The 27,299-nt window shown below is 40.3% G+C and overlaps 1 protein-coding gene and 1 non-coding gene across 2 annotated transcripts in view; one reads left to right on the top strand and one right to left on the bottom strand.

Moving 5' to 3' along the window:
- CFAP300 (cilia and flagella associated protein 300) overlaps positions 1 to 26,943 on the bottom strand; it is a 36,562-nt gene extending 9,619 nt beyond the window's left edge. Inside the window, exons 1-4 of the mRNA XM_012454983.2 lie at positions 26,811 to 26,943; positions 26,496 to 26,577; positions 14,849 to 14,924; positions 6,473 to 6,639 (exon numbers count right to left, since the gene is read on the bottom strand). Of these exons, the coding sequence (XP_012310406.1) occupies positions 6,473 to 6,639; positions 14,849 to 14,924; positions 26,496 to 26,577; positions 26,811 to 26,920 (435 nt within the window). The 5' untranslated portion in view covers positions 26,921 to 26,943. The remainder of the gene's footprint in view (positions 1 to 6,472; positions 6,640 to 14,848; positions 14,925 to 26,495; positions 26,578 to 26,810) is intronic.
- On the top strand, positions 15,385 to 15,488 carry LOC135274693 (small nucleolar RNA U13). Its single transcript, XR_010342474.1, has one exon. It is a non-coding gene; the product is annotated as a small nucleolar RNA U13 (small nucleolar RNA).
- Positions 26,944 to 27,299: the final 356 nt, after the last annotated feature.

The following is a 27,299-nucleotide window of genomic DNA, read 5'->3' as shown; positions in this document are numbered from 1 at the left end:
AAAGAATACAAAGAAATCAGAAAACTGATCAGGATACGAATGAGAAATTCACCAAAAAGATAGATATCATTTAAAAGGACCAAACAGAAATCTTGGAACTGAATAATTCAGTGAATGAAATAAAACATTCAATTGAGAATCACAACAATATACTACATAAAGCCAAAGAAAGAGTTTCAGAACTTGAAGACAGGTCTTTTGAAGTAACCCAGTCAGACAAAAAAAGAGAAAAAGAATGAACAAAGCCTACATTACATATAGGATACCATAAAGTAAACACAGTTTTGAATTATGAGGATTCCTGAAGGTGAAGAGAAGCCCAAAGGCATAAATAAATCTATTTAACAAAATAATAGCTGAAAACTTTTCAATTCTAACAAGAGATTTAGATGACCAGATACAGGAACCTTAAAGATCCCCAAATAAGTACAATCCAAAAAGGTCCTGAAGGTACATTATCATCAGACCATCAAGAGTTAAAGAAAAAGAATTCTAAAAACAGCAAGATAAAAGTGTCTAGTCACATATAAGGAAACCCTCAATAGACTCATAATGGATTTCTCAGCAGAAACCTTACATGCCAGGAGAGGATGGGATGATTCAAAATGCTGAGAGAGACAACAAAGAAAAAAACTGGCAGCCAAAAATACTATATGCAGCAAAATTATCCTTCATAAATGAAAGAGAAAGTCTTTCCTAGACAAGTGAATTCATCTTCACTAGGCCTGCCCTGTAAGAAATGCTTAAGGGAGATCTACACCTGAAAGCAAAATTTGAAAACAAAGAGAAAGGATTCAAATATTACCACTACAGAAAATCACCAAACCCCAAAGATAAATGAAAAGAGAAAAAGGAACAAAAGATATAAAAAATAACCAAAAAAATTAACAAAATGACAAGAATATGTCCTCACATATCAATAATAACCTTGAATATAAACAGACTGAATTTTTCACTTAAAATTTATAAACTGGCTGAGTGGATTTAAAAAAAAACATGATCCAACTAACTATATGTTGCCCATAGCAAACTCACTTGTCCTGTAAACAAAACAGTAAAAAGAGACAAAGAATGCTAATAGGGTCTATTCATCAAAAGGATATACTATTTTAAATACGCATACATCCAACAGCAGCAGACATAGATATATAAAGCAAATATTACTAGAGCTAACAGAAGAGATAGACTTTAATACAGTAATAGTTGGGCTCTTCACATTAGACAGATCATCTAGACAGAAAAATTAATAAATGAACACTGGATTTAAACTGTACTTTAGACCAAATAGACCTATTAGACATCTACAGAACATTTTATCCAATAGCTGCAAAATACCAGTTCTCATCAGCACATGGCACATTCTTCAGGATAGACCATATGTTGAGTCACAAAACAAGTCTCAACACACTTAAAAAACTGAAAACATACCAAGTATCTTCTCATATCACAATGGAATAAAACTAGAAATCAATAACAAAAGGAATTTTGGAAACTATACAAATACATGAGAACCAACAACACACTCCTGAATGACCAGTGAGTCAATAAACAAATTAAGAAGAAAAATTCAAACTTTCTTGAACAAATAAAAATGGAAACATAATATACCATACCCATGGAATACAGCAAAAGCAGTGCTAAAAGAGAAGTTTACAGCAATAAATGCCAACATCAAAAAAGTACTAAGACTTCAAAAAATCTAATGATGCACCTCAGAAACTAAAAAAGCAAGAACAAACCTATAGTATAAGAAAATAATAGAAACCAGTGCACAAATAAACAAAATAGATACTAAAATAAATAAACAAACAGAAAGAAACTAGATGGAGAAAGGCTATCAAAATTGTAGGTAACAACACTACTACACAAGGGGAGGAGGGAAATACAAGGAATTATACAACAATCACTGTCTAATAGCAAGTGTACTTAATTATGGAAATTGATTAAGCTCATTTACAATCTCTACAGAAAATTAACCACAGGTCATTGCATATAAGAGGTATTTAAAAAACCCAATTTGATGATGTTGTTCATACACAGTTTATTTATAATGCCTTGACGAAAACCAAGGTAATGTATGTCTAGGAAAAGATAGGTAAGGGAAAGCAGTCCATACTTAATTGCTCTCTGGATGCGTCACACGTAACACTTGCACACCTCCATTTCCTTCCTTCCTCCCTCCTTCCCTCCCTCCCTCTGTAAGAAAATGATATGTTGGCTGGGCACAGTGGCTCATGCCTGTAATCCCAGAACTTTGGGAGGCCAAGGCGGGCAGACCACGAGGTCAGGAGATCGAGATCATCCTGACCAACACGGTGAAACCCTGTCTCTACCAAAAATACAAAAAAATTAGCTGGGCGCGATGGCACACACCTGTAGTCCCAGCTACTTGGGAGGTTGAGACAGAACTGCTTGAATCCAGGAGGCAGCGACTGCAGTGAGCCGAGACTGCGCCACTGCACTACAGCCTGAGCAACAGTGCGAGACTCCATCTCAAAAAAAAAAAAAAAAGAAAGAAAGAAAAGAAAAAAAGAAAATGATGTGTTATTGAGGCCCATATTTGCAACTACCTAAAGATCTGGCTTAAGAGAAAGGTGAATAAAGTACTTAGGAGTGAATAGTTAACACATTTCTTACATGAATACTCTCAAATATTGAACTGATTAGGCTGTGCAATCTTTGGGGAGTAGGGAAAACAGGATCTCTGTCACCCAGGCTGGAGTACAATGGTGCCATCTTGGCTCACTGCAGCCTCAACTTCCTGGGTTCAAGCAATCCTCCCACCTCAACCTCCTAAGTAGCTAGGAGTATAGGTACACACCATCATGACTGACTAATTTTTTGTTTTTAAATGGAGTCTTGCTCTGTCATCCAGGCTGGAGTGCAGTGGTTTGACCTCAGCTCACTGCAACCTCCACCTCCTGGGTTCAAGCAATTCTTCTGCCTCAGCCTCCCTAGTAGCTGGGATTACAGGCGCATTGCAGCATGCCTGGCTAATTTTTTTTTTTTTTTGAGATGGAGTCTTGCTCTTGTTGCCCAGGCTGGAGTGCAATGGCCCAATCTTGGCTCACTGCAACCTCTGCCTCATGGGTTCAAGCGATTCTCCTGCCTCAGCTTCCCCAGTAGCTGGGATTACAGAAGTCTGCCACCACACCTGGCTATTTTTTGTATTTTTAATAGAGATGGGTTTTCACCATGTTGGCCAGGCTAATCTCATACTCTTGGCCTTAAGTGATCCACCTGCCTCTGCCTCCCAAAGTGCTAGGATTACAGGCATGAGCCACCATGCCCGGCTAGGCTGTGGAATTTTTAAAAATACGACAATTTAAAAAAATTTTTGGAATGAATGTGAAAACATAACATTCTATGGCTTTTCTCCCTCTGCATTCACATGCAGATCTCTTCAGCTATGTAGCTCTTAGAGAGCTGGTCAAACTTCTGAGCCACAGTCAGGAAAGAAGTTGTTATTAGTTCTCACATTACAGTGAGCCAATAGACTGTGTAGTGCTGCACAATCGGGGACCCTTTTTAGTTCAGGCTCAGGCTGAATGTTATTTCTTTTTTTTTTAAATCAGCCAGAAAGCAACCAAGTTAAAAGTCTTTCCTCCCTGTTGCCACAGAGTAACGATGAACTGAAGAGCAAGCAATATGGGCAACTAGTAGAAAAACACTGAGCTCCAGCATTTCAAGAATAGAGGTGCTATTCATGGCAACAAATAAGACAGGCAGCAAGCAGTTTTGCAGAGTATTTTGTTGGAAAACTAATCCTTCTTTAAAAAAAAAAATTTCCACTGGCTGGGCACGGTGGCTAACGCCTATAATGCCAGCACTCTGGGAGGCTGAGGTGAGTGGATCACCTGAAGTCGATTGTTCAAGACCAAGCCTGACCAACAAGGAGAAACCTCTTCTCTACTAAAAATACAAAATTAACCAGGTGTGGTGGTGTGCGCCTGTAATTCCAGCTACTTGGGAGGCTGAGGCAGGAGGATTTCTTGAACCTGGGAGGCGGAGGTTGCAGTGAGCCAAGATTGTGCCATTGCACTCCAGCCTGGGACACAAGAGCGAAACTCCGTCTCAAAAAAAAAAAAAAAAATGTCCACTGATGATGCTCTTTCTGTAGAAGTGACAGGGAATTATCTGAAATTAGAGGTAAGGGTCTTTAGACCCTTATGGCAGAGAAGAACAGTGTGAGAGAAAAGAGCTGACAGTAGTATCCAAAAGGAGGCAAACCCAGACCAAACATTTCCTGCATAATAATTTCCAATCCTTGGTAAGGAGAAGTAGAAATTAATATCAGATCCCTATTACATAGTACTTTTTATTTTGTTTTGTTTAATTTTTTCTTTTGAGACGAAATCTTGCTCTTTTGCCCAGGCTGGAGTGCAGTGGCATTATCTCAGCTCACTGCAACCTCTGTCTTCTGGGTTGAAGGAATTCTCATATCTCAGCCACCCAAGTAGCTGGGATTACAGGTGTCTGCCACCACACCTGGCTAATTTTCATATTTTTAGTAGAGACAGGGTTTTGTCATATTGGCCAGGCTGGTCTTGAACTCCTGACCTCAGATGATCTGCCTGCCTTAGCCTCCCAAAGTGCTGGGATTACAGGCATGAGCCACCTGTGCCAGGCCATGTACAGTATTTATATTATCTCATGTTAGATATACTTTATTTACCTAAAGAGCAAACTATATGTAGTCTCATTCAATTGTGTGTGTTTGGGTATTCTCAGTAAGTTAATTTGATTTTCTTCTTTAAGTTAATGAGTGCTTTTAGGTACTGCCCTAGTGTAGACTGGTTGGATGCCTCCCTTTCTCCTACAGACAAGATTCCTGTGGCCAGAATGATGGATCAGTAGCTTTTCTAGTTCATTCCTATCTGGATTTGTAATATATCAGACTTGTACATCTCTGTTGTCTCTTAATTGAGGATAATAGTGACAGTAGTAATTAGTAGTAGTTAATATTATGGAAAACTTACTAAGCACCAGCCACTGTGCTAAGCACAGTAAATACATTATCTCACATAAATCTTAAACTATGCCCATTTTACAGAAGAAGAAACTGAGACTTAAAGAAGTTAAGGATCAGTTATTAAGTGACAAAGCTAGGATTTGAGCATATGACTATTTAACATGAAAGCCCCCTCATTTTTAACTACTTTAATACTATCAATAATTATAACTGATAATATCAATAATACAGTTTTATTTTTATTTTTATTTTTTTTAGAGACAAGGTCTCACTCTGTTGCCCAGACTGGGGTGCAGTGGCACTATCACAGCACACAGCAGGCTCAAACTCCTGGGCTCAAGCAATCTTCCCACCTCAGCTTCCTGAGTAGCTGGAACTACAGGTTTACTCCACTGCACCTGGCTTATTTCTTCATGTTTTTGTAGAGATGGGGCTCTGATTTTGTTGGCCAAGCTGGCATTTCATTTTAAGAGCATTTAATACTTTCTAAAAAGTACATTTAAATGCTTCCTCAATTCATTTTCTTAGTGATTTTAGGAAGAAGGTAGAAAAGTAGAATGGGCATTTTCATCTTCATGTTGTATAGATAAGATCTTGAGGTTCAAAAGATTGAGAAATTTGCCTAAGATTATTATCTTCTAAATAATAAATCAGGAATCAGGTAAACAATCTATATATTTTAATTACAAGTTCAGTGTACCTTTCACTAAAACAAAATTGAATTTAGTTAATCCAATGGCTTTGTTGTTACCAGCAATGAGATAAAAAGATTCTTTCACTCCTGGGATGTTTGTATTTATCTAATTTTATTTTTGAGACAAGGTCTTGCACTGCCACCCAGGTTGGAACGCAGTGGCATGATCACAGCTCACTGCAGCCTTGATCTCCCAAACTCAAGCAATCCTCTCACTTCAGCCTTCTGAGCAGCTGGGACTACAGGTGTGAACCACCAGCCCCGGCTAATTTTCATAGTTTTTGCGGACAGGGTTTTGCCACGTTGCTGAGGCTGGTCTTGAACTCCTGGGTTCAAGCCATCTGTCTACTTCAGCCTCCCAAACTGCTGAAATTATAAGCATGAGCTGCCATGCCCAGCCCGGGGATGTTTTTAATATTCATTTGATAAATTTAAAAGCCCACATTGAACAAAAATAGCCTTATTAAATAGGCCAGCATTTCCCTACTTCAGCACTACAGACATTTTGAGCCAGATGACTTTCTGGTGACTGTCTTGTGAGTTACATGATGTTTAGCAGCATCGCTACCTATCAGATGTTAGTAGCACCTATTTGAGAATTACTGAAATACACAAATAATTAAGTTGATGGCTAAAGTGCATCTAAGTAGAAATCTACCAGTGTTAGGATTATTACTGATTATTATTTATAAATAAAAGGTATTTTATGAGAAGGTATTTTATGCTTTAAGCAGGAAAAAGGTTTTGATATTTTTGCATTTCCTGAAATAAAATTCCACTGTGAATTTTTAAAATTCTGTACTTACTCTTCGTAACTCATCAGAAATGAGAAATGGATCACAAAAAGAATCTAAACATTTAACAATATGTCCATTGTCTCGTACAATATCTTCATCATATAACCGATGAAAAAATGACATTGAAAGCTGTGTGCAAGGAACATTTATAGCTTCAATTTTTTTCACTTCAGTTCCTGAAAAAAGACATTTTATAAGAATGGAGATAGAAAAATTAATTTGGTATTCTTAACTATTTCCAAAATAAATCACTATGCAGAAATTCTAAGAAGTTAACAAATATGACATTTTTTATATATTTAAAATATATATTAGTTTATGAATTTTATTAAATTCTTATTTTGCAGCTTCTTCATTTCTGTTAATAATTAAGAGTTTATGCCAGGTGTGGTGGCTCACGCCTGTAATCCAAGCACTTTGGAGGCCAAGGCGGGTGGATCACCTGAGGTCAGGAGTTCAAGACCAGCCTGACCAACATAGTGAAACCCCATCTTAAAAAAAAAAACAAAAAAACATTAAGAGTTTATAACAAGGCCAGACATGGTGGCTCACGCCTGTAATCCCAGCACTTTTGGAGGCCAAGGAGGGCAGATCACTTGACGTCAGGAGTTCCAAGACTAGCCTGGCCAACATGGTAAAACCCCATCTCTACTAAAAATACAAAAATTAGCCAGGTGTGGAAGCACATGCCTGAATCCCAGCTACTAAGGAGGCTGAGGCAGGAGAACTGCTTGAACCTGGGGGAGGGGCGGAGGTTGCAGTGAGCCAAGATTGTGCCACTGCACTCCAGTCTGGGCAACAGAAACTCTGTCTCAAAAAAAAAAAAGAGTTTATAACAAAATCTCACCATTTCAGGACTAGACAACTAGATGAATACTTAAAAATGAAATACATTAAAAAAAATGTAGTAGAGAATTCTTAACGCATATATTATCAGAATTGCCTATAAAAGCATAGGAATTGCTTTGTATGATTTTGGATTGATATAATGCTTAATGCTGTATAACTCACAATTTTTTTTTTTGGAGACAGAGTTTCACTCTTGTTGCCCAGGCTGGAGTGCAATGGTGTGATCTCGGTTCACCAAAACCTCCGCCTCCCAGGTTCAAGTGATTTTCCTGCCTCAGCCTCCTGAGTAGCTGGGATTACAGGCATGCGCCACCATGCCCAGCTACAAAAATTTTAATTGATGGGCACTTGTAAAGTCCTTGAGTATATCTTGAACACATTTTTCTCTTCATTTAAAAATTTCTTGGCCAGGTGCGGTGGGTCACCCCTTTAATCCCAGCACTATGGAAGGCCGAGGCAGGTGAATCACTTGAGGTCAGGAGTTCGAGACCAGCCAAGTCAGGAGTTTGAGACCAGCCTGGCTAACATGGTGAAACCCCATCTCTACTAAAAATATAAAAATACAAAAACTAGTTGCATGTGGTGGCAGGCTCCTGTAATCCCAACTACTCAGGAGGCTGAGGCAGAAGAATCACTTGAACCCGGGAGGCAGAGTTTGCAGTGAGCCGAGATGGCGCCACTGCACTCCAGCCTGGATGACCAAATGAGACTCCATCTCAAACAAACAATTTCTCCCTTGTGATCTCATTCATAGTGTTTACTACAAAAAAAAGTTTTCCAAGTGAAGGTAAATTTCAAATAAGGACTTAATTAAATTATCACAAATTCAGAATTACAGAAAATAGAAATAATGGCATTTTGTCTATTTTTCTCTTATAGACCTACTTTTTCCCCCATCCTCCATCCCCTATCCCACACTTATTTCCTGAATTTATCATTCAGGAATGGATTTTCTGCTACTAGAGGTCCTATTAAATTACAGAAAGTCATAACGATTAAAATGGATATTTTTATTACCTCCATCAATCACTGAATCAGTCTCTATGTACACACACACACACACACACACTCTCACTTAGATAGAAGGGGGGTGGTGTTCTTTTGTTCAAAAGTTCTAAGATTGTAAACCTAGGTGTGGTGGCCCTTGGTGTAGTCCTACTCTGGATACATTTGCTGGATCTCTGATGTGAGAAGTAGCTTGTGCTTAAGAAGAGTAATACTGGTGAATGTTTACACTACCTGTTTCGGCTGTCCACTTGAGAGTCATGCTAGGACCTGTTGTTCTATGTCCTGAGCTAGGCTCATGTGGAGGCATGAAGGATGCCTGAAGCCAAGAACTGTGTATGCCTCAGTAATTGCAAAAGCTATGCTGCTAAGTTAAGAAGCTTCTGTTGTTTAGAGGTAAAATCCTCTGAGGGATTAGATAAAGAAAAAAAAGGAGACCACAGAAATTGATAAGAGGAGTTCTAGGCATGTTGAAAGACCAAAAAGCAAGAGCAGTGTAGAGCCTGATAGTTTCTGAAGATTGGTCAGTGGATACAAGATGAGGGACGGACACTGGGCATGCCATTTTAATTAGTCTACCCTAGCTCCGATTTGGGGAGTGTAAGGAGAGTTTGGATGGTGACAAAATGTGATTAAATTCAAACCACTTAATCTGAGACATGAAAATAGCATTTGTTATGGACTGAATTCTATCCCTTCAAAATTCATATACTGAGACATGAAAATAGCATTTTCTATGGACCGAACTCTATGTTGAAGCTCTAACCCTCAATGTGATGGTAGTTGGAAATGGGGCCTTTGGGAAATAATTGGGTTTCAATGAGGTAGAGGGAAGGATGGTCATGGAACTTCGAAATATGAACTAAGGAGGACATAGTTCAGTCACTGAGTCTGTCACCACTAGAAGCCCAAATTCATGTTCTTCTCACATGCAAAATACATTCATTCCATTCCAATAGCCCCACAAACTTTTTTTTTTCTTAGACAAGGTCTCACTCTGTCACCCAGGCTGGAGTGTGGTGACGTGGTCATGGCTCACTGTGGCCTCAACTTCCTGGGCTCAAGTAAACCTTCCACCTCAGTCTTCCAAATAGCTGGGACTACAGGTGTGCACCACCATGGCCAGATGATTTTTTGTAGAGACAGGGTCTTGCTGCCTTGCTTAGGCTGGTCTCAAAGGCTCGGCTCAAGTGATCCTCCTACCTTGGCCTCTCAAAGCCTTGGGATTATAAGCATGAGCCACCTTGTCCTGCTCCCAAAACTTTCACTCATTCCAGTATCAACTCTAAAGTCCAAATTCTCTTCTAAATATAAAAATTGGCTACAGGTAGACTTGAGATGTGATCCATCCTAAGGCAAAATTCCTCTCCAGCTGTAAACCTGTGAAGAAGGACAAGGCATGTGTTTCCAAAATATACAGGTGGGACAGACATAAGCTAGTCATTTTCATTCCAAAAGGGAGAAACAGGAAATAAGAAAGGGGTGACAGGTGTCAAGCAAGCCCTTAACTTAGAAAACCAAATTCCTTTAGATCCTAAATGCTCAAGGATAATCTTCTCTGGTTTGATACTCTGCTTCTGGACCCAATGGGGTGGCAGTCTTCTACCCTGGTGGTGGTAGAGCCCTGAAGGCTCTGGGTGGCCCAACCTTCAAGGTTCCACAGGCCAACTTAGCCCCCATGCTCCGCAGGGTGGCCCTGCCTCCAAGGCTTTGTTTGGAGGCCATCTGGCCTGCTGAAATGGAGGCTTGGCCCTGATGGCCCTGAAGATCTCTGAATTGCTTTGGGGTCTTTCTAACCTTTTCTTGAAGAATAGCACATGTTCACAGCCCAATAGCTCTATGGTCCAGTCTTGTAGGATCTAAGAAGTCCAACAGCCTTCCTTCATATCATCTGATTTCTTCTGGCCCCTATAATTCAAACTAGCAGAGTCTTTGCTGCTGATGTAATTCCATCTCTATTCCTGACTTCTGTGGAAATGGCTGATTAAGTCCATGAGTCATATCCATGATCTCTTTATCAAATGGTTGTTCAGTGTTTTGAACAGTGTTCTCTTCAGAATAAACTTTCGTATTTTTTATAATAAGGACAGGTTGAAAACTTTCTAAATCTTCAAATGTTGGTTCATTTTTGATTAAAAATTCCCCCTGTAATTTATCTCTTTTTTCACACTTTATTATAAGCAAGACATTACTTTAACACTTCTTTGCTTAGAAATCTCCTCAGCTAAATCTCCAATTTCATTACTTACAAGTTCTACCTTCCATAAAAAAAACAGATAACAATTTATCCAAGTTCTTTGCCACTTTATAACAAAGATCACCCCAGTTTCCAATAACATATTCCTTATTTCCATGGGAGGTGTCACCAGAATTGCCCATAATGTCCATATACATGCACCTCAAGTATCTACTCATTATTCAGTTCCAAAGCCACTTCCACATTCTTAGGTATTTGTTACAGCAGCACCTCACTTCTCAGTACCAAGATCTGTCTTAGTCAGCTTGGGCTGCTATAACAAAATGCCATAGTCTGGGTTGCTTAAACAATAGACATTAATTTCTCAAAGTTCTGGAGGCTAGAAAGTCCAAGATCAAGGTCCAGATGATTCAGTTGCTGGTGAAGGCACTCTTCTTGGCTTGCAGAAAGCTGCCTTCTTTCTGTGTACTCAGATGGCAGACAGCAAGCTCTAGTGTTTTTACCTCTTATTACAAAGGCACTAAACCCATCATGAGGGCCCCACCTTTCATCTAAACTTAATCATCTTACAAAGGCCCCATTTCCAAAACCATCACATTGAAGGGTTAGGGATTAAACATAGGAATTTGGAGGTGGGGGCACAACTCACTCCATAGCACATGCTATCTTTTTATGTAGGAATGTCATTAAATTATGTCCCCAGCATTTATAAGATACGTAATGCATCATTATCATCACATACAGAAAGAATATATTTTTCTCCTAATACTAGCATTATAAAATACCAGATGCCTCCTTATTATTTGGTGTCTTAAGTTAGTACTTTTCTGGCAACCCATCAACGTGGAAGTGACAGAGGCAGGAGAGTAAAGTGGTCAAGGTCTTGAATTCTAGAGCCTGGATTTGCATCTCAAATCTGCTCACTTAGCTGTGTAAAACTGCACAAATTATTTAACTTATGCCTCTGACTATTCATTTGTAAAATAGTGACATATAATAATACCTCTCCTGAGTTGTTTTATGAATGAAAGGAAGGAATGTGTATGATGCCCTTAGCTCAGCATACAGGAAGCATCCATTATATGTTATTAAAAAAAGACAAAGTGTGTCTAAACATAGGAGCTATGGTGGCTGGCTGAGAGGATAAAACAGCACTGACAACTGGCAATCTCTAGGGAGTGCAGCACAGTGAAGGAGGTTCCATCATCACTTTCTTTAGAACTGGTTCACTTGCCAAAAGAATGTCTCTTCACCTATTTAAAAAAGCTGCTTATTTTGCTTTAAAAGGGCCCCAGAGGAAAATAAGAAGGGTTGGGGGGCGTATAGCAGAAAAAGAAATAGAGCAGAAAAAGAAAAAGTAAGAGGAGATAAAAATGAGCTAATGGAAGAGTACTAACAAGCCACTAGAACTTGCACTTCTGAAATGGAGTGTTGTTATTCTTCTGCCCTATTTTTCAGAGTATTTATAATGCATCAAGTGAGGCACATGTGGTATTTTAGAACCTATTTTTGCAATGTTTTTTTCAAGAATTAGTGAAAAGTTAGTGCTATTTTGTGTATGTACTAATATGGGGAGAGGGTTCAGCACTTATTTCAGTGATCTTTATCTTTCAAATAGATTGACTCAAGTTACTGTAAACATGTTTTATAAACACTGTGATACGTGGCTCTGATTATTTCCTTCTGAAAATTTTGAGTTGGGTAAATATATTTTCTCAGACACTCAGTTTAATTTTGTAAGCAGTCTGAAGATCGTGCTGTACCAGCTTTTTGCTCTATAAATTTTGCAGTAGTCTTTAGCCAAAAGCAATAAAATGTGACCTACTAAGTCTAATATCATGAACTGCTTGTAATCTTGTTCTTGACTAATACTTTAAGTTACTTTTGTGTAAGGGTAATAGACTTCCATGAGAATATAACATAGCAACTTACCAAAATACATCCCCAAACAAAAAAACACCGAATTTAAAATCAATTTGTTTTCTTGAGTATAAATCCATACCACCAATCAGACTCTCCTTCTAAATGGAGCTTTTATTCATTCTGTTGCCAAGATACCTCAACCTAAAATTTAAAATATAGCTTTCCTATTTTTTTTCCCAAAACAGTCTTTTATTAACTCTGCTTTCTTCCTTGACCCGAGAGTTATGGAAGGGATTTAAGTGAGTGTTATTAAGTGTTTAAGTGTTTGGGTAATTTTCTTAAAATTTCTGGCTCTTTTAATGTATTTTCATAATACATTATGAAAATATAATCTAGCTGGGCGTGGTGGCTCACACCTGTAATCCCAGCACTTTGGGAGGCTGAGGCGGGTGGATCACTTGAGGTCAAGAGTTTGAGACTAGCCTGACCAACATGGTGAAACCTTGCCTCTACTAAAAATATAAAAATATACTGGGCGTGGTGGCAGGCACCTGTAATCCCAGCTACTTGGGAGGCTGAGGCAGAAGAATCCCTTGAACCTGGAAGGTGGAAGTTGCAGTGAGCCGAGATCATGCCACTGCATTCTAGCCTGGGCAACCAAGTAAGACTCCATTTCAAAAAAGAAAATAAAAAAAAAGAAAAAGAAAAAAACCTGCACACACAAAAACAAACAAACAAACAAAGATGTATATAACGTTTACAAAGTTCAGCTTTTGAGAACTTAAGATTCTCTCCTCCATGATTTAATATTTTATTATTAAAAATGTCCTGTGGGGGCCAGGTGCGGTGGCTCACACCTGTAATCCCAGCACTTTAGGAGCCCTGAGGTGGGTGGATCACCTGAGGTCAGGAATTCAAGACCAGCCTGCCCAACACAGTAAAACCCCGTCTCTACTAAAAATACAAAAAATGAGCCAGGTGTGGTGGTGGACACTTGTATCCCAGTTACTTGGGAGGCTGAGAAAGGAGAGTCACTTGAACCCAGGAGGCGGAGGTTGCAGTGAGCCGAGATTGTGCCATTGCAGTCTAGCCTGGGCAACAGAGTGAGACTTCATCTTAAAAAAAAAATGTTCTGTGGGGCCAGGAGTGGGCGGCTCATGCCATGCCTGTAATCCCAGCACCTTGGGGAGGTCGGCTGGCCAACACAGTGAAACCCTATCACTACTAAAAAAAAAATTAGGCTGAGCGTGGTGGTTCATGCCTGTAATCCCAGCTTTGGGAGGCTGAGGCTGGTGGATTTACCTGAGGTCAGGAGTTTGAGACCAGCATGGCCAACATGGCAAAACACCATCTCTACTAAAAATACAAAAATTAACTGGGTGTGGTGGCTACCTTGGAGGATGAGGCAGGAGAATCTCTCGAACCCGGGTATCGAAGGTTGCAGTGAGCTGAGATCATGACACTGCACTCCAGCCTGGGACATAGTGAGACTCTGTCTCAAGAAAACAAACAAACAAAAAAACAAAAATTAGCCAGGTGTGGTGGCCCATGCCTATAATCCCAGCTACTGGGGAGGCTAAGGCATGAAAATTGCTTGAACCCAGGAAGCACCACTGCACTCCAGCCTGGGTGACAAGAGTGATACCCTGTCTCAAAAAAAAAGTCCTGTGGTTGGCTGATTCCGTGAGAAATCCATGTACCAATCCCAACTGAGACATTACCTGATCTTTTCTCTCGGGGCAGAACTGACCACTCTCCTCCTCTTGCTCACACTTTTTAATTTTTTTAAATTTTTTGAGACAGTCTTGCTCTGTCGCCCAGGCTGGAGGGCAGTGGCACAATCTCAGCTCATGGCAACCCTCCACCTCCCAGGTTCAATTGATTCTCCTTCCTCAGCTACCAAGTAGCTGGGATTATAGACGCTCACCACCATGCCTGGCTAATTTTTATACTTTCAGTAGAGACAGGGTTTCTCCATGTTGGCCAGGCTGGTCTTTAACTCCTGTACTCAAGTGATCTGCCCACTTCAGCCTCCTAAAATGCTGGGATTACAGGCGTGAGCCACCACACCCAGCCCTTGGCTACACTCCTATGGTAGCACCTTCGACACAGTACACACACACACACAGACACACACACACACTCTTTAACGTATCAAGTTCCTTTAGTACAGGTTTTCTTATTTACCTTAATGTTCCCTACATCTAGGAGAGTACATGGAAAATACACAATAAATACTTTTATATGAATAAAAAGAGAGAAAAATTGCTTTTATGTGTTAAGCCAGGATAGTATCAGTAGACTCCCAGGAATGAGATGCAGGGAAGGCCCGGCACAGCTGGTCATACTTGATCTTGACGTATAAAACAAATGAGTCATTCACAATTTATATTTTAATAATGAAAATTCCTGAGGCAAAATTTTGTTATAATAGTAAAATAGTTACCTGAAAAGATGAAAAATTTATTTACCTAATGTAATCCATTGTCCAGAAGAATCTGAAAGTAACTTCAAATTAGGAATAACATTTGGGTCTTTGAAAAAAGCCTACAATACAAATTTGAGGGGAACAAGTTAGATATTTTATTATAAATGATAGTAGAAATTAACATAAAATAACTAATCTCATTTAATTCAAATAGGAAGGACAATTTTAATTGCTGAAATGTCTAATAAATAGTTTATAAATAAATGAAGTTTTATTACATTCAAGTTGGAACAGTATGAACATTGTGTGTCCAAATACAGATGTCTTTGGAACTTAATTTAGAAAATAATGATATACAGTAAACATTAGGAGGTTATACTATGTTTGAAAACTTTGTTTTTCTTCAGTCTTACTGAACTGCCTTAGTAACAACTCACATACTAGATCTAAATCCAAAAGTCACCATCAATTTAATTCTTTCTAAGAGGCATGTAAAAAAGTGAAGAATCTAACTTTCTAAAAATGAAAAATTTAATGCATGGCAAAAGACAGCAAAGCAGGTAAGAGTTTTAGTTTCAGATCTTTTTGTAGTTTATGAACATGATGACTGGGTGTTCATGGGCATGTGTGAGATATGCCACCCTCAAACCTTGTTATGACGTTGGCACATTGTCAGTCTGACATAAAAAAAGAAAAAAATACATAAAAAAGAGCAGCTGGGTGCAGTGGCTCACGCCTGTAATCGCAGCACTTTGGGAGCCCGAGGTAGGTGGATCACCTGAGTTCAGGAGTTCAAAACCAGCATGGCCAACATGGTAAAGCCCCATCCCTAGTAAAAATACAAAAAATTAGCCAGGTGTAGTCGTGCATGCCTGTGATCTCAGCTACTTAGGAAGCTGAGAGGAGAATCGCTTGAACCCAGGAGATGGAGGTTGCAGTGAGCCGAGATTGCGCCACTGCACTCCAGCCTGGGCAACAGAGCGAGACTCCATCTGAAAAATAAATAAATAAATAAAAGCTTTAGTTTTAGGCACCAGCAGCTGACTTAAGCTGAAAAGGTAGAAGAAAATTTATTAGAAGCATCTCAGGGAGTCCACAAAATATTCCAGAAGTGGAGGGCATCAGGCTGAAGACTGGACCCAGGAATGATCCAAAATCAAATGCAGAACTGCCCTTATAAGGAAACTGTCACCCTTGCAGCCCCATCAAGCACTAGAGGAAGCCACCACCACCCTTTCTCCCATCCAAGTACTAATCAGGCCCAACCGTACTTAGCTTTCAGTATCAGGCACTTTCAGGGTGGTATGGCCATAAACACCAAGTACTAACCAGCCCCAATGCTGCTTAGCTTCCAACATTGAGGGTGGTATGGCCATAGACATCACCATCACTGCTTTCTAACCAAGGCCATTGCTGTGCCAGGTCTGCCCGGCCTGTAAGTGGTCTCTGCCACTACCTTTGCCAGTGAAATGAATTCTGTGTGTGCCTCCTTCCTTAAGCTGCTCACTTCAAAATTCTAGTCTTGCACTGATGAGTCTCTTTGTAAACCTAGGTCCCACACTTGCATTTTGGATGCAAAAAAGCTCCTTGCATTTTGGAGGTTTCACTTGGACTTCCCAAAAGTAAAGGGTAGAAGTTACCTCCAAATTGCGGGGGTGTTCACAAGGTGCTAGATAGCCAGAAAACATAATGCCCATGAAGAGCAATAAATAAAAGGAAAATAATAGACTAAGAGAAAATATTTGCAATACATATGTTAAAAAGGAGGGAGAAACTGACATCTCTCGTGGTTAAAAAAAGAGCTCAATGTAAGAAAAACTGACAAACCTAAATTTTCTTCTGCCTTTTCAGCTTAAGTCAGCTGCTGGTGCTTGGAACTAAAGCTCTTTTTTATTTTATATATATATTTTTTCATGTCAGGAGGGTAATGTGCTGACATCATCACAAGGTTGAGGGTGGCACATGTCACTGAGGATAGAAATAGGCATATACAAAATAAAAATAGGGCTGGGTATAGTGGCTCAGGCCTGTAATCCAGAACTTTGGGAGGCCAAGGTGGCTGGATCACTTGAGGCCAGGAGTTCAAGATCAGCTTGGCTAACATGACGAAACCCTATCTGTACTGAAAAAATACAAAAATCAGCTGGACATGGTAGCACACTCCTGTAATTCCAACCACCAGGGAGGCTGAGGCATGAGAACTGCTTGAACCTGGGAGGTAGAGGTTGTAGTGAGCTGAGATTGTGTCACTGCACTCCAGCTTGGGCAATAGAGTGAGACTATTTCAAAAACAAACAAAAACAACCAACCAACCAACCAACCAACCAGCCAACCAAAAAACCCCACAAATAGCCAATAAACTTTAGGAAAAGATGCTCAACTTCAAGAGCAGTGAAATAAATGAAAATAAAACCCAGAAGATACCACTTTTATCCATCACATTGCGAAGATTTAAAAAGACTGGTAACTTTTGCAGAGAATACCAGAAGATATGCACTTTCACAAGCTGCTGGCAGAAGTATGAATCTTTATAATCCTTTAGGAAAGTAATTTGCTATTACCTTGAACAATAAAAACATGCAACAAACTCTACTTTTGGGTTCTGAAACCACCAGTTGTTAAGATTTGGGTATAAGGAGTTTTTTTTGTTTTAATATAGTACTGTTTGTAGTGTCAAAACTTCCAATGTCTATCAGTAGAAAAATAGTTGAATAAAATATAGTACATCTATATCAGACAGAATGCAGCTATTGGAAAGAAAGTATAAGAATAGAATGTAAGCTCCCTAAGAGTAGGGGTCCTGTTTTTTTTATTCACTGCTATGTCCTAGGACTTAAAATAGGGCCTAACATATAACACTCACTAAATAAACATCCCCTGAAAGGATTATGCATTGATTTTGAGGAAAAACCATAAATACTTTCAGTTAAAGAAGGGTAATTTAAGAGTAATATGGCCAGGCACAGTGCCTCATGCCTGTAGTCCCAGCACTTTGGGAGGCTGAAGTGGCTCACTTGAGCTCAGGAATTTGAGACCAGCCTGAGCAACATGGTAAAATCCCATCTCTACTAAAAATACAAAAAATTAGCTGGGTATGGTGGTATGCACCTGTGGCCCAGCTACTCAGGAGGCTGAGCAGGGAGGACTGCTAAAGCCCAGGGTAGCAGGGGTTGCAGTGAGCTGAGATCACACCATTGCACTCCAGCCTGGGTGACAGAGTGAGGCCACATCTCAAGGAAAAAAAAAAAAAGTAATGCATATGATAAAACAAAATAAAACCTCTATACACTTATATGAGCATAAAGAAAAGTTTGTAAGAATAAGTATCGAACTATTTGCTTCAGAAGTGGTGGTTACAGACTCGTGGTAAGAGGAGGGTTGAGAGGGTAGGGCGCAGAAGTAGATTGGGGTAAGACTGACTTTTTCTATGAATTATTCTTTGTTGTTTAAATTGTTACAATAAATATTTTCATTTTTTCAACATTCTCTTCAAGTGATCACTCACTTTTCCTAAATACCTTCTTGAGAGAGGAATCTAAACTGTCTCACTTCTCTCTTTTTTTTGGAGACAGAGTCTCGCTCTGTTGTCCAGGCTGAAGTGCAATGGTGCGATCTTGGCTCACTTTAGCCTCCACCTCCTGGGTTCAATTGATTCTCCTGCCTCAGCCTCCAGAGTAGCTAGGACTACAGGAGCATGCCACCATGCCCAGTTAATTTTTGTATTTTTAGTAGAGACAGGGTTTTACCATGTTGGCCAGGCTGGTCTCAAACTCCTGGCCTCCTGAGATGGAGGTGATCTACCCATCTCAGCCTCCCAAAGTGTGGGGATTACAGGTGTGAGCCACTGAGCCCAGCCTCACTTCTGTTATCTACCTCTTATTCCTCTCTATCTGGCTCCTGCTCCTATCACTTAAAGAACAGTACCCTTGACTTCATAATACTAAAATCCAATGGACAGTGTCTGCCCTCAGGGGCAGGCAGATAGTAAGAGAGGAAATGGTAACATGCCATCAATACTATAAAAAAGTGCAAGTGTAACATGCCACCAATACTACAAAAAAGTACATAATGGGCAGACACGATCTAATGCTATTGGGAAGACATGTTAATATAGAAAGAACATTTAAGTTCTGGGAACATGTGCAGATCGTGCAGGATTGTTACACAGGTATACACATTCCATGGTGGTTTGCTGCATCCATCCCTTCGTCATCTACTTAGGTATTTCTCCTAATGTTATCCCTCCCCAATCCCCCCACCCCCTGCTATCCCTCCCCTGACCCCTCCACCCCCCAGCAGGCCCTGGTGTGTGAAGTTCCCCTCCCTGTATCTATGTGTTCTCATTGTTCAACACCCACTTATGAGTAAATCTCAATCCTTAAATTCTTAAGTACTTTTTTTATTGAAATTATTATTAAAGTATAATAATAAAAAAAGGTACTTAAGAATTTAAGGATTGAGATTTAATAAAAATTGTTTACCATTTTAAAAAAAGAACATTTAGCTTTAGATCCGAAAGTTGAGCAGGAGTTAGCTGGGCAAAGGGGTACACTAGTAAATGTTTAACCATTGGCCATCCTTCCTCCCTCAAAAAGCCCTGATTGTAGCATTTGCCTGTTTCCATGATGGATTTCAAGTTGCCAATAGTTTAGTAACCAGTAAACAAAGATTCCTGAAAAACTAGCAATCAGGCTCTCCTAAAATGATTCCAGTATGCCACTGGAATTGCCATTTTTTAAGGGAGAAAAAAAGGCAACTTTGAAGGCTGTAAGGTGAGAAAGGATGGTACATTCCATTCAAGGAAAGGGAAGAGGTCTGGTGTGGCCCAGAAAAGCAGCAATGGTCTGATAAGGCTGGGGAGTTAAATCAACCTTGTAGTCAAGTGAATAACTGCTTTTTTTTGAGACAGAGTCTCAATCTGTTGCCCAGGCTGGAGTGCAGTGGCATGATCTCAGCTCACTGCAACCTCTGCTTCCCAGGTTCAGGCAATTCTCCTGCCTCAGCCTCCAGAGTAGCTAAGATTACAGGCACGTAACACCATGCCTGGCTAATTTTTGTATTTTTAGTAGAAACGGGGTTTCACCCTGTTAGTCAGGCTGGTTTCGAACTCCTGACCTTGTGATCCGCCTGCCTTGGCCTCCCAAAGTGCTGGGATTACAGGCATGAGCCACCATGCCTGGCAAGTGAAGAATTTTAATCTTGATCTAAAATTGATCTAGATCTTGATCAGTATTATTTTGATTGAAGGGCAGTGGGAAGACACTGAAGTTTTCTTTTTGCTTTTATAATTTTATAACACAGAGTCTCACTTTGTTGCCCAAGCTGGTCTCAATTCCTGGCTTCAAGTGATTTTCTTGCCCTGGCTTCCCAAAGAGATGGGATTACAGGCATGAGCCACCGCACCAGCCACACTTAAAGTTTTTTTTTTTTTTTTCCCTGAGATGGAGTTTTACTTGTTGCCCAGGCTGGAGTGCAATGGCGCGATCTTGGCTCACCGCAACCTCTGCCTCAAAGATTCAAGTGATTCTTCTCCCTTGCTGAGATTACAGGCGCGTGCCCACAACGCCTGGCTAATTTTGTATTTTTAGTTGAGACGGGGTTTCTCCATGTTGGTAAGGCTGGTCTTGAACTCCCGACCTCAGGTGATCCACCTGCCTCGGCCTCCCAAAGTGCTGGGATTACAGATGTGAGCCACCATGCCTAGCTACTTTTTTAAAGTTCACTCTGGCTACAGTGTGGAGAATGAATTGAAGGGCTGGAAAAAGACTGGTTAAAAGGAAGGATACTGTTGTAATCATTGAAGAGCTGACATCCCCATCAGTCAAGGAGATAGCAAGTGGGGAGGCAGAGAAGTAGAAGGACTTAACGTTATTTAGGAGGAAGAAACAAATAGAGAATTGAAGATGACTCCTGGGATTTATCTTCATTAAAAAATCACTTAATAAATTCTATTTAACAAGAAAGAGAAAGGAGAAGAGATGTGAACTGAGGATTATTTACAAATGTCTCTATTATGCAAGACACAGTCCCAGTTCTAGTGGTGAAAAATTACATTCTGGTGGTGAAGAATTAAAGGTAAACACATTTTTTCAAAAAGACATCATATATGCTCAATTATAAAAAGATAAATTTTCCCCAAGTTATTTCTAGACAAAAAGCAAGTTGCCTCATGACTTTCTGGTCTTTCAAATTACAGAATATTCATGCAAGTATTTTAATTTATACAATGGTACATTTAGAAAAAGATACATAAACTGGAATTAACCTCAATTAATATTGGTTTTGAATGCATTTTAGGCCTTCTGAAAGAAGATTTTGAAGAAAATTTAATTCAGATGTAATAACTATTCCTGGGGGTTATTAACAGTTACAGGTTAGATGTTATTATAAATGGAGCTGAAGGTCAATTGGCCTGCAGTGAATTGACCTAGAATCAAAGGAAATAAGTCTTTATAAAGGATTCTTAAATAGAGTAATGCAAGTTACATTATTGAGATTACAATTATATGTCTAGTAAGTAAATTTTTAAAAAATGTCCTAATACACAAATGGCATTTCTGGCTTGTTATGGAATTTCCAGTAAGGCATTAGAAGAGATTTTCCGTATCTCAACTTTAGGAAAGTTGATTGTGCTTTGAAAAAACATAAGATGATTCCCAAACTAGTTAAAGTAATAGCCAAGATACTGATGTCGAAATGCATGCGAAAACTTTAAATAAACTTTTATCTTAAAATGTGAAAAGTGGGCTGGATGTGATGGCTCACACCTGTAATCCCAGCACTTTGGGAGGCTGAGGCAGGAGAATTTCTTGAGTCTGGGAGTTTGAGACCAGCCTGGGCAACAGTGAGACCTCATCTCTATTAAAAATAAACAAAAATTTAAAAAAAGTGAAAGTGGAAAAAAGATGTTTTTCTATTTTTAATTTTTTTATTAATTTAATTTTTAACATCTGGAATGCATACTGGACTCACAATATTTCTAAATTATTTAAGTATATATTTGACTATATCATCTATCTGGCAGACTGATCGTTTCTGATCCAGTATCAATTCCTTCTTCCTTAAGGAATCCCAATTTTATTTGGGACAGCAATATGCTCAGCTTCGTTTGCATTCCCAGCCTCCCTGGGATGTGGGAGGCCTAAATTAATTCTGGTCACATGCCTAAATTCTGGTCATGAGATAAAAGCAGAAGTGTGGTGCAGGCTTCCAGGAAAGCTCTGTAAATTAAGGAGCTTCCTTGCAGTTGTTTATGTGGAAAATTCTCCTTATCATCCCTAGTCCCATGGTAAAGATGTCAACACTATATACTAAGCCCAGAGCTCTCTCTCAAGATCCAAAGTTAAACATTATATTCAACTATCCAGAATACTGCCACTTGTACATATCTCAAATTCAGCATATCTAAAACTGAACTCATTTTCCTTGTAATTCTTCTGTGTTTTCTGCACATTTAAAGGCATCATCAGCCACTCCAGTCAACAAAGCCAGAAATGTGGGAGTCACGTTTCTGTGCCCCTCTCCTTTACTCTCAGTATCTTACCATTCCTTTACTAAATGTGCCCCTCTCTCCTTTACTCTCAGTATCTTACCATTCCTTAAGCCTTTCTCCTAAATCTCTCTCTAAGCCATACTCGTACTCAACATCATCATATAACTGTCTAGAGGACAAGTTTCCAATTTGGTGTCATACTTCCTAATTCCTAACAACCCACTCTCCACACTTCTGCCAAGGTGAACTCAATATTCTAAAATTTAACGTCTTGCTTAAAACCTTCTCCTTGTTAGCTAGATAAAGCCCAAATCTCTTTGCATGGCACAGAAGTTCTTCTAAAATATTATCCCACACATCTCCCCAACATTATCTCGCCACTTTATCTACCTGACAAATTCCTACTCATCTTTCAGGCCCCACATCAAGTGTCTTGTCTTTTGTAAATGCTCTTCTGACCACCTCAATCAAAAATGATCATTTCTCTTTTGTGCCACCTAAGTACCTTATGTCTCTGGTATATATTATATCACTTCTGTCCTGCAATACAATTTTTGTTATTTCCCTCACTTTAACTGTGTCTATTCCTCTATATAGACCTAGGAACTAAAGAAATGTTTGCCAGATAAATGTTTCCTTCCATGCATTTATCATCTCACAAATACATATCTGAACATAATTTGTTTTCAAATTGAAAGGGAAAATTCAAAATCTGGAATTTTAGTTTAAATACCCTCTGTTCAGTTAGGAGTTCTGGAGTAGAAACAGCATGGTATTTAGAGTCAAAACGCCTGGGTTTTGCCCTTTGCTGGATATTTTTGCATACATTACTTAACCTTTCTGAATTTTAAGCTATAAAAGGGAGTCAGAACACCACACTTACCAGATTGTTGTAAAGATTAATGATAAATGTAATATAAAAAGTGCTGAGGCCGGGTGCGGTGGCTCATGCCTGTAATCCCAGCACTCTGGGAGGCTGAGGTGGGCGGATCATGAGGTCAAGAGATGGAGAACATCCTGGCCAACATGGTGAAACCCCGTCTCTACTGAAAATACAAAAATTGGCTGGGCGTGGTGGCTCATGCCTATAGTCCCAGCTACTCGGGAGGCTGAGGCAGGAGAACTGATCACGCCACTGCACTCCAGCCTGGCAGCAGAGTGAGATTCTGTCTACAAAAAAAAAAAAAAAGTGCTGATAGCTGAATATGTGCACGCTGGAGTCACTACTGCTATGGAAAAATACTTTATAAAGTAATATAGAATTTTATTTTTTTAAGACAGGGTGTCTCACTTTGTTACCCAGGCTAGAGCAAAGTGGCATGATCACAGCTCAAGTAATCTTTCCACCTCAGGCCCCCAACTAGTTAGGAGTACAGGTATATGCCACCATGCCCAGCTAATTAAAAATTCTTAAAAAAACAGAGACAGGGTCTCACTATGTTGTCCAGGCTGGTCTCAAACTCCTGGGCTCAAATGATCCTCCTGTCTCAGCCTCCCAAAGGGCTGGGATTACAGTTGTAATCCCATGCCCTGGCTCAGACTTTTTTTTTTTTTTTTTGGTAACATTTCTAGCTACCCAAACTATACATGCTGTGTAAGCTAGGATCAGGTCTCTTCATCTTTTTAATACTCTCTAGAGGGACACAGTAAATATTCAACAAATATTTATTGAATAAATGAATTATATTTAACTTTTTACAGTACTCGAAAATTCAGTGACCTCAAATCCTGATCTTTTAAAAAAATTGGGCCGGGCACAGTGGCTCAAGCCTGTAATCCCAGCACTTTGGAAGGCCAAGGCGGGCAGACTGCCTGAGGTCGGGAGTTCGAGACCAGCCTGGCCAGCATGGTGAAACCCTCTCTCTACTAAAAATACAAAAATTAGCTGGGCATGGTGGCAGGCGCCTGTAATCCCAGCTATTTGGGAAGCTGAGGCAGGAGAATCGCTCGAACCTGGGAGGTGAGGGTTGCAGTGAGCCAAGATCTTGCCATTGCCCTCCAGCATGGGCAACAGAATGAGACTCCGTCTCAAAAAAAAAAGAAAAAAAATATACACACACACACACACACACATGTATGTGTGTGTGTGTATATATAGAGAGAGAGAAAGAGAGAGAGAGAGACAGTACTGGTATAAATGAAAAATATAAAAAACTACATAATAATCTAACCATGAATATTTGAGAAATGTTATTTATGTCATTATCAGTAGCATTATAATATAATGGCACTATAACACTATCTTCGGGAAAGGGAGATAGACATTTAACCAATTTACTCTCTGTTATGGGTTGTGTCCCCCCAAAATTTGATTCCTTCCTCAAATGTCAGAAAGTGATCTTAGTTGGAATTAGGGTTGTTGCTGATGTAATTAAGACTAGGTTATGCTGGACCCTTAATTCAATATGACTGAAATCTCTCTATAAGAAGAAAAGAGATGCAGACAAATGAAGGGAAAAGGCTATGGGACTGACAGGCAGAGAAGAAAGTGCCGCAGCTGCAAGCCAAAGGATGCCAAGGGTGGCTGGCAACTGCCAGAAGCCCGGAAGAGGCAAGGATGGATTCTCCCCTACAGGTTTCAGAGGAACGATGGCCCTGCCAACATCTTGATTTAAGACTTCTCGCCTTCAGAACTATGACACAATTCTACCTCATGTTCTCCTTTCTCATTCCCTCTTATTTTCTTTACTGCCCTTATCACTATATGAAATAATCAGATTTTTTTTCCATTTATTGCAATCTTGCCAAGGCCTGTACAATCTTTGAAAGCTGAGCTCTTGTCTTGTTCCTCCTTGTATCCCCAGCACTGGAAGGAATTCCTAGTACATGATAGGCCTTCAGGAAGTGTTTGTTCTGCCAAACTATAAACTATAGTCAATGCATGAAGGACATGAATGGCAGAGAATGAAGATAATTTCACAAATCATAACAGTATTTTCCATTTGATTGAAGATAAAAAAAATAGGATTGAAAATAATGAACTAAATTTTAACAAACACACCAAAACTTAAACTTTCAAGTGAGTTTTACCTCTCTCAAAACAGTCACCTTAGCTGGGCGTGGTGGCTCACACCTATAATCCCAGCACTTTGGGAGGCCGAGGTGGGCTGATCACGAGGACAGGAGTTCAAGACCAGCCTAACCAACGTGGTGAAACTCCGTCTGTACTAAAAATACAAAAATTAGCTGGACATGGTGGTGTGAGCCTGTAGTCCCAGCTACTCAGGAGGCTGAGGAAGGAGAATCACTTGAACCCAGGAGGCGCAGGTTGCAGTGAACCAAGATAGCGCAACTGAACTCTAGCTCAGGCAACAAAGCAAGACTCTGTCTCAAAAAAAAAAAAGGTCATCTCTAGCAGTCAAAAGACTTATTCAAGCCACTGTGCTACTGCTTAAAACTTTTCGGGGGGAATTCCTTTGGAATTGCTGGTAGAGCTTGAAGCCCAGTTCTCAGAGTGGGTGTGATTTTGAGAAAAAAACAAAAGTAATTTGGAGCTAGTAAATAGTGATAAAGCTGTGTGATAATATATAAAAATATTTTAAAATGAGGTGTGCCTATTTAAAAAGAGAGGCTAGGGTGGTGGCTCACACCTGTAATCCCAGCACTTTGGGAGGCCGAGGTGAGCGAATTGCTTGAGCCCAGGGATTCAAGACTAGCCTGGGCAACATCGTGAGACCCCACCTTGAAAAAAAATTTTTTTTAATTAGCTGGGCGTGGTGGCCTGCACCTGTAGTCCCCTGTACTCAGGAAGCTGAGGTGGGAAGATCGCTTGGGCCCGGGAGGTCGAGGCTGCAGTGAGCTGAGATGGTGCCACTGCACTTCACTCACTCAATCTGGGTGACAGAGAAAGACCCTGTTTCAAAAAATGAATAAAATAAAAAACAAAACAAAAATAAAAAAGAGAGAAACTAATCTCGAGAGAGAGTGCGATTTTCCAGAACGGCAAAGTTCTCTGAGGCAAGATACAAGACACTGAAAGGAGAGAAAGAATGAATAAAATAAAAAACAAATTTACAATGGGTGATTCAAAATGTAAGTTTCTTTAAAAAATCATTTGCACCTTTTATTACTCCCAAACGCCAAGAAAACGGCGTCACGAAGGAATGCCGTGTTCACAAGAATCCATGCCAACGTGGGGCGAGGGGGAGTTTAAAAATCGGCAGAGACCCAATTCACTCTCTCCGACCCCCATACTAACCATAACGAAATCATCCTTCCGATAGGCCTGAAATGTCTGGTCAAAGCCGAACGCCTGCGCCTTGATTCTGCCCAGCATGGACCTGGGGCAGAGGAGGAAAAGAAGTTATCTGGGGGCTGGCGCCCTCTTAGAGCGCACCGTTAACCAATCCCACCCGCAGCATTCGCCCTGCCCCGTGGCTCAGGGTTCACTCAGGAAGCCTCCGGGTCCACTCAGGATGGCGCCGACCCGCGCGGGCCCGCTCGACGCCCGGCCCGCGTCTCCACAACCGCGAAGACTAAGGGGCTCTTCTCTCCCTGCGCCTCGAATCCTCACCACTGGCGGAGCCGGCTGGTGATCTCCTGAGAGCTCAGAGACTGGAAGGTTTTCTGAGGCAGAAACCTGAAGTAGTAGGCACCGACGTTCCCGAGCTCCCCAGCAGCCATCGTGCTCTCGGCTGCGTGGACGCAGAGCTTGTTTCCATAGAGACGCGGCGGCCGTCGGGTCGGCGTGACGCTGCGGGGGCGGGGCCACGCGTCTCTAGGGACCGAGGGGTTCCCGCTTCTCCGCAGGGGGTGCAGAGAGAGAGGTCTGTCTTTCCCAAGAGCTTGTGCCACCCCCACTCCCCCACCCCGGGCTTGGCGGTTAGGGAAAGTAGGGGTCGGGGATGGAGACAAATTGCCAGTCGATACTTGTTGACATTAACTTTTATTAATAATTACTCAGCATGGGTTAATGTCCTAGTCTCAACAGCTATAACTTCGGATTTAGTTATCTAAGTTTGATGACTCAAACGTTTCTGAAGAAAAGATTATTCTTAATTAA

This window comes from Aotus nancymaae, unplaced genomic scaffold (genome assembly GCF_030222135.1).
Source record: "Aotus nancymaae isolate 86718 unplaced genomic scaffold, 86718_ANA_hifiasm-v0.15.2.pri h1tg000012l, whole genome shotgun sequence".
Taxonomy (NCBI): Eukaryota; Metazoa; Chordata; class Mammalia; order Primates; family Aotidae; genus Aotus; species Aotus nancymaae.
The sequence above is the reverse complement of the archived record's forward strand: the minus strand, read 5'-3'. Positions and strand labels throughout refer to the sequence as shown.